Below are 9,797 nucleotides of genomic sequence, written 5' to 3'. Positions count from 1 at the left end.
TTTATATTTTGAAAAGAAAACGAAAATTGGGAGTCGCCACCAATCCTTTTTAATTAGGTGTGATCGGATCACCTAGAAATTTGGTTATTTTAATAAAATATTTCAATTTACTAAAACAACAATTTTGGTCTACGAAATTTGAGAAACGGGTTCGGAAGTCAGTTACGTATGAGGAAGAATTAGCACCCTCGTAACGCCCAAAATTGGTACCTAATTGATTAATTAATGTCTTAATGTCGAAATTTAAAAACTCGAAAAGAATTAAAAATACGATCCTCTCTTTTTAATGTTGATTTTTTAAGAAGAATTTATTTGCGTAAATCAAAATGGATGTTAAAGACCTTCTTGTCCCGAAGTAATAAAATGTCATTTCCAGTAAGTTAGGACACAACATTTTAAAACCTCGAGAATAAGCTTGCCTTTTGCTTTTCAAAATTCATGCGTTTTAATTTTAAAAAGGGTATTTGGTCATTTAAATCAAACGAAGAAAATCGAAACCCAGCACGTTAGGGTACGATCTCTCGAATTTCCAAACGCGGAATATTGCCTTTATTTTATAAAATTTTTGAATAAATATATATGTAATGTTTAAAACCAAGCATATCTACTTTATTTGGATTTTAGTGTAAAGAATGAACATTTAAACATAGCTCATGATGTAATTGGAATAATAATAGAATGATAATAAGCAACATAACGACATATCTATAATAATAAAACAACAAGTATGCAATGGCAATTATCAATTAAATCTAATATCAATTAAACAATAACATAAAAAAATGAAAGAAAGAGGAATATACATGATAAAAAAATAAAATAAAATAAACATGAAAGCATCAAAAAGAAATAAATAAATAACAAAGAAAGGTTAAAATAATATAACGATGATGATAGTAAAATTTGGTGAAAATAGGAGATTATAAATGATTATATTTTAAAAGAATATATGTAATAATAAACAAGTAAAGGAACCAGAATTAGATAAAACGGAGTTATAAAAAGTAGGTCTATATAAAAATATATAAAAAGGAATATTCATAAAATATGATCTAATTTGAAATGCTAAGAAACGAAAATAAAGGAAATAAAGAGAACGTAAATAAATAAAAGGAATCATTAATAAAAAATTGGTTAAAAATCGAAATTATATAAATAAATAAATTGAACAACTTGAAGTAATACAAAATTTGAAGATAAATAGATATACGTATAATATTACATTTAGAAGTAAAATAACGAACAAATGGTTAAAATAATGTTGGATAATAATCTAGATAGAGTATTAAAAAGATGAATAATAATAAAAATAGAATACTATGATAATAATTGTGACAGGCCAATTTTGGCCCAATTTCAAACCCTTTTACAATATAAGCCCATCTATAACCCAATCCCTAGACCCCTTAACACATCAAACCCTAAGACCCACTAACCCTTTAAAAACCCAACATACATCAGCCCGTTTACTTTCAAACCCAATTACCCAAACCCCTTAAAACCCAAACAATACCCAACAACCCACTAACCTTTAAAACCCAAGTAGCCCAATACCCAAAATGAAAAAAGAGAAAAAGAAACCCTAAAATCGGCTGCACCTCTGACCTCTGTCCCTAGCCCCATACTGTCTGCCTCCACCGACCCTTCTGTCAACCCCCATTCCCACCGTTCAACCACTACCTGCAGAGCAAACAGAGCACGTAACATCAGCAAAAGAATAGAAAGTAGGCAGTGTAACAAAATCGGATATAAAAGCCGAATGAAATTTGTAAAACAAGAAAAAAAAAGCTCTCGGCGTTAAAAACAAAAAACAGATAATACATACATTAGTTTTCAAAAAGAACAACAATAGATCAGTATTATATATTGTTCAAATCAGGATCAACATCAAAGAGGTGATTAAAATCTATTTTTTCCTATTATCGAATCGTTTTTTTTTCTTTTGCTTTTCTTTTTCTTCTTTCTTCTATATTCCAAGATATTCTAATATATATTTATACTATATTATTAAGCAAAAAAATAAAAAAGATATAAAATTACCTTTTCCGGCCACCGTGTATGGTGGCCGGCGCCGGCGCCGGCGAAGGTCCGGTGAAGGACCGGTGACCCCCCCTTGGCCGGAATCCCTTCCCTCCCCTCTCCCTATTCTCTCCCTCTTCTCTCCCCCTTTTTTTCCTTTCCCCGTTTCAAATGAAATTTTTTAAAAAAATTTTGGCTTTTATAGGGACCAAAACGCACCGTTTTTGTCCCCCCCATTAAACGAAAACAACGTCGTTTTGGCCCTGAGTCGGGTCGACTCGACCCGCTCAAGGTAAGATCCGCATGTTTCTTAAGGGAGGGGCTATTTTTGCAATCAGTCCTTTCGCATTTTTGGTGTTTTAAATCAGGTTTATATTTATTTACAAATTGGCCCTATTAATTGTTGCGCTTTGCAATTTGGTCCCCATGCATACGCTGCGTTTTGATAACTGGGAATAGTGCGCTCTTGGTCCCTCTAAGTCACGTGCGCGTTACAATTTGGCCCTGTGCTCCATTTTATTTCTAATTTCGCCCCAAAATTGTGTTTTATGTTCGATTTAGTCCTTTTGTTAGTTTACTGCTTTATTTTCAATTTATTTGTTTTCACTTTCTGTTATTTATTAATTATAATATTTATATTTGTTATATTTATTGTATTTATTATATGTCTTAGTGTATAATCTTTTATATATGTATGCGTATGTAATATATTTATGTATTATATTATATATGTAATTTTTTTTATATTATATATATGTGTTTTAATATTGTGTTATATATATTATATACATATATTTTCAATATTATTAATTATATTTTCTTATAATCTTCCATGTATATATTTTTATATCATATATATGTTCCTAAATACTATGTTATATGTATATATATATTTTAATACCATGTTAGTATTATTTTTGTATTATCTTATGTGTACATCTTAAATACTATATTATGCATGTATTTTAAACACCTTATTTTTATGTATGTCGTGTACATTTTCTCACATTTTATCACATACGTATATACATTTTTATTACATTATGTACATGTTATTATATCTATTTCACCCTATTATATTTATTATTAATATTGGTTGATTTTATTATACCGGTATATATATACCTTCTATATAGTATTATTTTCATATATCCTTATAGTTATTACTATACCTATTACGTTATTCTAATGATATTATGTATTCATTTTAAAATATATATGTATTTATGTAGTATTATCGTGTATATTTTTTATTTCTATTTTTTTATTTCTATTAACCATATATTTTTACTCTACTTCATGAATATATTTTTATCCTTATTTATTGTCCTTAATCTTAGTACCTGTTTTATTATATATGTATATATTTGATATGTATAGGTGTATATTTACGTAATAGGATTTTTTTTTCAATATGTATATATTATGTCAATATTTAAATATTATATTACATGCGCATTTTTTCGTGTATATACATTTTAATATTGTATTTTCATCGTGTATATATTTCAAATACCATATTATCTTTTTACATATTATATCATATATATATACTTATATTTATATACGCTATGTACATACATCTTTCAATATTTATTATTATGTATATACTTTAACATTACTAGTTATCTATATTTTTATCACTTCATGTATAGTTCAAATAATATATATATTGTATTTCTAACATTATTACTACTTATATATATATATGTGTGTTTTGACGTACATGTTCTTAATATCATTTTTATGTATGTATATTCATTGTTTTCTCGTATTTGATACTATTATTACATTTAATCTCGCATGCACCGTTATTATTATTTTTTAATATTATTGTCATATTCGTTATTTGCTTCAATATATTTCTGGCTCTCTTATTTATTTTTATTCCATATCAGTTTGCTTTGCATTACCTCGAAAATCATATCCTTGTTTTCTAATTAATTTCAATAATCAAGGCAATGTACCGATTTAACATTAAGTTATCGAATTTCATCGCTATGTTGGATGGAATTTGTCGGCTCGTGTTAAAACGATATATCCTTCTAAAAAAATCGAAAAAATTGAAAATTCTTGTGTTTTAACCGGATCATGGCTAAATGTTACATTGAACTCGTATTTTTGAAAATCAAGATAACACGTTTTTATAATATACCAATTTTGGGCGTCGCGAGGGTGCTAATACCTTCCTCGCGCGTAACCAACTCCCGAACCTTAATTTTTCTGTGGACTTTCACATAGACCTAAACTTGGCCTTTTTTTTGTTTTAAAAAAAAGGGAAATCTAATAGGTGTCCGATCACACCTAGGAAAAAGGATCAGTGGCGACTCCCTTCTTATTTTAAAATCAAACTTACATTTTTAAATTTTCAATAAATCGCCACAATTAGCGACCGAAGCTAAATTTTACGTCGCTACAATAATGATGACAATATTAATAATCAAATTGCAACAAGAAGATAAATAAAGTGACTTAAAATAAAATAAAAATGTAGATAGGAAGTGCATAATAATAAAAGAGTAAATATAACATGAAGATATAATAATAATAATAAAAGAAATAATAAAACTACAAACACCAAGAAAACGTTAAAATTAAAAATATAAAAATAATAAAATACACAATTTAAAAAAATGAATAATCTATTTTTTAATGTAAAAAGATGTAGAAATAATAATGATAAATAGATAAATAAAAGTAAATAAGTGAAATAAAAAAAATGTGAGTTGAAACTAAGTGACCAAGGATTAATTTGTAATTTGGGCAACATTTTAGGACGAATCTTAAAAATAAAGAAAGGACAGGGCCAATCGAAAGATTAAAGTAAAACACGCGCAAAGATACAGGGACTAAATGAGAAATATTCTCGTGTCCACAAAACGACACCATTATAATGTCCAATTTTCAGATGGTTAGAGGACCAAATTGAAACAAGATTTAAGAAAAATAAAAGAAACAGGTAAGGGCCAGATCGCAGTACGTCACAAAAGTAGAGGGGCCCCGCATGCAAATAGCCCATTCACCACAGAAACACGCGGACCTTGATGGTTCGGGTTGGGTCGCATCGCGGGTCGTCGAAACGACGTTGTTTTAGGGTCAGAGGGCCAAAACAGCGATGTTTCCAGACCCTATTTGAACAAAAAATTTCCCAAAAATTCATTCCATTCCCCTGCTTCAAACAAAAAACAAAAAGGGGCTCTCTTCTCCCCAAAGATTCCGGCCAATCGGGCCACTGTCTGCCTTCCCTACCGCTGCCGTGGCCGGTGGACGGTGTCGTGGAGAATGGGCTTTTTAGCCCCGCTTTGAAGCGCCTTTGAAGGCCAAGCTACCAAAGCCCGAAGATGTCGAACGGAAGAGGCTCTCAACCCCCCTTTTCGGGTCTGATATGGGCAACAGAGAAGAATCCTCCGATGGCGCGACCGCGAGGTTCAGGTGAGCCTCATCCTCTTTTTAGTTTTTTGTTTAAACCGATTTGAAAAAAAAAAGAAATATAATAAACAGAAAAATAAAAATAAAAAGAACCAAGAAACACCTTTTAAATTTCAGTCTTTCTTTTTGATTAATCTCTGTGTCGTGTAGAACATTACATTGACGGATATGGCTTTTATAGCCATTTCAATACAATATTTCTATGTTTTTTTGCTACTGCTCTCTGTGTTGTCTACTGCTATTTCTGCATTTTTTACTCTTTTTTGCCTTCTTTTGTAGGTTTTGACGAGAGCGATGGGACGAGGCCAGAGGTTGCTGTGCTGAGGCAACAGAGGCGCCAGTGGGTGGTCAGGCGTTGAACACACTGACACCACGTGGGGAGCAACACGGCGCAAAAGGAGAAGACCCTAGGGTTTCTGAAAGTTTTTTTAAGTTATGGGCTAGGGTTTGGGTTAGTTTTTGGACCATAGAGTATTCAGGCCTTGTCAATGGACTTGTAATTAGACCATTTAATTAGTTTTTATTTGGTTTATTTGTTGTTTAGCGGGCCCGGGCAAAAATGGGCTTATACATTCAGCTCTTCATTACTATCCTTTTCTTTGTCTCTTCCTCAAACACATTTATGTCGTCCCGAACAGAGTTCTGCATTGCTGCAATTCAAGAGCAACCTTTCCCTTTCCATTAGTACTTGTTAAAGAGAATTTCACATTGTTTCTGTTCATAAGACGGATTTTTGGGATGAAGGTACTGACCGTTGCAAATGGAAGGGTGTGGTGTGTGATAACAAGAAAGGCAATATGATCGGCCTTGATCTCAGTTGTGGAATCTCACTTCAAAACCTTCGATGGCTCAACCTTGCCGTAAATGATTTTGGCAACTCTGAAATCCCATCTGATTTTGGTAAGTTAAGGAGTCTAACTTATCTCAATCTCTCTGACACTAGACTCACTGGTCTTGTCCCACTTGAAACCTCTCTTTTGTTAGAACTAGTTTCGCTTGATCTGGGTCTGAATTATTTTTTTGTTTAGGAACCATGATTTTAACATGCTTGTCCATAACCTTACAAAACTAGAAAATATGGTCCTTGACTATATGAATTTTTCTCTAGTTGTACCTTATTCTTTCCTTAACTTGACTATCTCATTGAAATATCTAAGTCTTTCTAACTGTTGTTTGCAAGGAAATTTCCCAACCCAACTTTTCCATCTTCCATACCTTCAAAACATCATTCTAAGTAGTAATCCAGATCTCATTGGTTATCTACCAGAAACAAATTGGAGCAGTCCCCTTAGTTTGTTGGATGTTTCAGGGACAAGGTTTTCAAAAGGGTTACCCGGCTCAATTGATAATCTTAAACACTTGAAAAAACTTAACCTTGATAGTTGTGTTTTTACGCGGTCAATCCCTTCATCCCTCGGAAATCTCACAAAAATCACCTTCTTGGATATCTCAGGCAACATGTTCCAAGGGCAAATTCCTGATGTTTTTGGGAATTTAAACGATCTAAGTTTCATGGGTTTTTCCTCTAACAATTTCAGCGGTCTCTTCCCATCATTAGCATTTAACCTCACCAGCCTTACTTTCATGGACTTCTCTTCCAATTTCCTTCGAGGTACCCTTCCCAACAACATAAGTGGACTTTCGTATCTACGAGAACTCCACTTATATGCAAACTTGCTTAGTGGTAGAGTACCAGGTTGGTTGTTTAGTCTACAATCTTTGGAGTATCTAGACCTCCACTCTAACAAACTTAATGGTCCCATTGACCCAATCCAAGAGGCCAATCTAGTCCAACTTGTCGATCTATCGAAGAATGAAATACAGGGAACAATTCCAAGTTCTTTCATTGACCTCATGAACCTTACTATTCTTGACCTTTCATCTAATAACTTGAGTGGCAATATCAAGTCATGCATGCTTGTGAAGCTTAAGAATCTAAGGTCGCTTGATGTTTCATTTAACAACTTACTATCATTAACTAGGAGTAGTAATGATGTAAATTCTACCCTACCAATGATAATTGAGTTCCGTTTCTCTTCTTGCAACATGCAACCTTTCCCAAGCTTCTTGAATGCATCCAAGTCCTTGCAACTTTTAGATCTTTATAATAACCAAATTCATGGTTCTATTACAAAATAGGAAGCCGAAGGATGGGAGGGCTTGGCCATTTTGAACCTTTCTATGAACTTCATGACTACAGTAGATCAAATTCCAGGGAAGAGACTATGTTCTGCACCTTCACTCCAATTCACTTCAAGGACCACTTCCAACTCCACCAAAGGCATTGGAGTATTTCTTAATCTCAAACAATGAGTTCTCCAACCAAGATTTGCAATTTGAGTTTTCTTTCTGTACTTGACTTCTCTAAGAGCAAGTTGGGCGGAACTATTCCAGATTGTTTTGGGACTTATAGCAACCAGCTTTCAGTGGTTCTTTTGAGAACACTTAATCTCAATGGTAACCAACTTGAAGGATCAATTCCACAGTCATTAACGAACTGCCACAGTTTGGAAGTTTTAGATTTGGGCAACAACAACATAAATGATACATTTCCTTATTGGTTAGGTACGCTTCCAAATCTGCAAGTTCTTGTCCTTCGATCTAATAGATTCCATGGTGACATACAAAATTTCAATGGAACATTTTCCTTCAGCAGCCTTCAAATGATTAATCTCTCTCGAAATGAGTTCACTGGTCACATCCTACTTGAGCTATTTGAAAATTTAAAATCAATGAAAGATATTCCGGTAGACAAAAGTGGTCCAATGTACATGGGAGGAGGTTATTATCAAGACTCTGTAATTATAACAATGAAAGGGTTGGATTTCAAACTTGAAAGAATTTTAACTTCTTTCACAGTTATTGATTTTTCAAGCAACCATCCTAAACAAGTTGGAGAACTTAACTCACTCATAGTGCTCAACTTCTCGCACAATAGCTTAGCAGGTAATATTCCACCATCACTAGGAAAAATGACAGCACTTGAATCATTGGATCTCTTGTCAAACAAGCTTCAAGGAAGAATCCCAGTGCAGTTAACTGACTTGACAAATCTTGGAGCATTGAATCTTTCTCATAACAATCTTGAGGGGCAGATACCGTTAGCTAATCATTTCGATACTTTCTCAAACGATTCGTTTGATGGCAACTCCGGACTATGTGGATTTCCATTGTCAAAGAAATGTGGCAACAATCAGGAACTAGAATCACCTCCATCAACAGTTGCGGACGAATCTGAAACAACACTTGTTTGGAAAATTGCAGCAATGGGTTATGGAAGTGGACTAATGCTTGGATTGAGTATGGGATACATAGTTTTCACAACTGGGTGACCCCGTTGGCTAGTGAAGATGATCAAGCGAAACCCACAAAAGAGAAGAAGATCCATCGAAATGGAAGGAGAAAGAATTAGCAGTGGATCATATAGGATTTGTTTCCAGCATCTTTTCCATAATATTTTCTGTGTATTCTAGTCATAAGCAAAGTTTCATGCATGATTTTCAATAAAAGTTTAAACACGTCTCGTTTCTCCACAGTACCATAAAATTGGGATTTTAATTATTACAGGAAACAGAATTATCCATTCCAAAGCCATAGCTCTCAATTATACCATGGGGAAGTGAAAATTTTGTTCGGAGAAAATAAAATTTTAACTTTTAATAATTTATATTTTTATAATTTTTAAATAAATAAATTAAATTTTTATAATTTTAGGAAGGCCAAAGTATAATTTTACTTTTATTAATTTAACATTTTAAAATTTTCTAAAGGGCATAAATAGTAATTTTTCATTTTAGGGCGGGCCGAGGCCCCTGCCAGCCCCTTAGATTCCCCTCTGAATTATAGTAACATAAAATTTCACTATTTTTCTTTCGAAGGATCAATTTTGTTGGGATCGATCTAATTAAGTAACGAACAAGTAAAAATAGTGGAATGAGCACACAACTTTAACATGGAAAAACCCCTCCAAAAAAGGATAAAAAATTACGGCCAAAAAATAATTTTACTATAATGGCAAAAGAACGAATAGTAAAAAAGATGAAGACAAAAACTAAACCCGAAACCCGAAAACAAAGAACCCTCAAAATTTAAACACAAAATTCTCCATAAGTTCTAATCTTTTTTAATATGTGTGTTTTCTAAAATTGTAAAAGAGACTATTTGTAGGCTAAATTCGTTAGTGCAATAAATTATGTTAATAAATGCTAAGTAAATATTAAATCTTCTAAAAAATATATTTTTTTTTAACTTCATTTGCAAGTAATCTCTTATTTAATAAGAATTTGGGTCACACAACTCTAACAAATTCTTTAACTAGAATTGAATTTCCAATCACTTTGTTAAGGGAT

At 32.6% G+C, this 9,797-nt stretch overlaps 2 protein-coding genes and 1 long non-coding RNA gene across 3 annotated transcripts; 2 read left to right on the top strand and 1 right to left on the bottom strand.

The window, feature by feature from the left end:
* Window positions 1–1,301: 1,301 nt before the first annotated feature.
* LOC107950886 (uncharacterized) lies at window positions 1,302–2,168 on the bottom strand. Its single transcript, XR_001698252.2, has 2 exons — window positions 2,041–2,168; window positions 1,302–1,680 (listed from the first exon to the last, which is right to left on the bottom strand). It is a non-coding gene; the product is annotated as an uncharacterized lncRNA (long non-coding RNA).
* Window positions 2,169–5,141: 2,973 nt separating this feature from the next.
* Window positions 5,142–8,975, top strand: LOC107950368 (receptor-like protein 9DC3). The gene is made up of 3 exons (XM_016885208.2): window positions 5,142–5,451; window positions 5,728–6,348; window positions 7,588–8,975. The coding sequence occupies exon 3, from the start codon at window positions 7,758–7,760 to the stop codon at window positions 8,778–8,780; it is 1,023 nt and encodes a 340-aa protein (XP_016740697.1). The 5' UTR covers window positions 5,142–5,451; window positions 5,728–6,348; window positions 7,588–7,757; the 3' UTR covers window positions 8,781–8,975.
* On the top strand, window positions 5,361–7,587 carry LOC107949980 (receptor-like protein 33). The gene is made up of 4 exons (XM_016884732.1): window positions 5,361–5,451; window positions 5,728–5,795; window positions 6,174–6,348; window positions 6,629–7,587. The coding sequence occupies exons 1-4, from the start codon at window positions 5,361–5,363 to the stop codon at window positions 7,585–7,587; spliced, it is 1,293 nt and encodes a 430-aa protein (XP_016740221.1).
* Window positions 8,976–9,797: the final 822 nt, after the last annotated feature.

The sequence above is a fragment of the Gossypium hirsutum genome, chromosome A04 (assembly GCF_007990345.1).
Source record: "Gossypium hirsutum isolate 1008001.06 chromosome A04, Gossypium_hirsutum_v2.1, whole genome shotgun sequence".
In the NCBI taxonomy this organism is placed as follows: Eukaryota; Viridiplantae; Streptophyta; class Magnoliopsida; order Malvales; family Malvaceae; genus Gossypium; species Gossypium hirsutum.
The sequence above is the reverse complement of the archived record's forward strand: the minus strand, read 5'-3'. Positions and strand labels throughout refer to the sequence as shown.

Coding starts and splice junctions, on each gene's coding strand:
- LOC107949980 (XM_016884732.1), top strand. CDS start 5,361: ATGTCGAACGGAAGAGGCTCTCAACCCCCCTTTTCGGGTCTGATATGG. Junction 5,452..5,727: donor GGCGCGACCGCGAGGTTCAG/GTGAGCCTCATC, acceptor CTTCTTTTGTAG/GTTTTGACGAGAGCGATGGG. Junction 6,349..6,628: donor TGAAATCCCATCTGATTTTG/GTAAGTTAAGGA, acceptor GTTGTTTGCAAG/GAAATTTCCCAACCCAACTT.
- LOC107950368 (XM_016885208.2), top strand. CDS start 7,758: ATGAGTTCTCCAACCAAGATTTGCAATTTGAGTTTTCTTTCTGTACTT.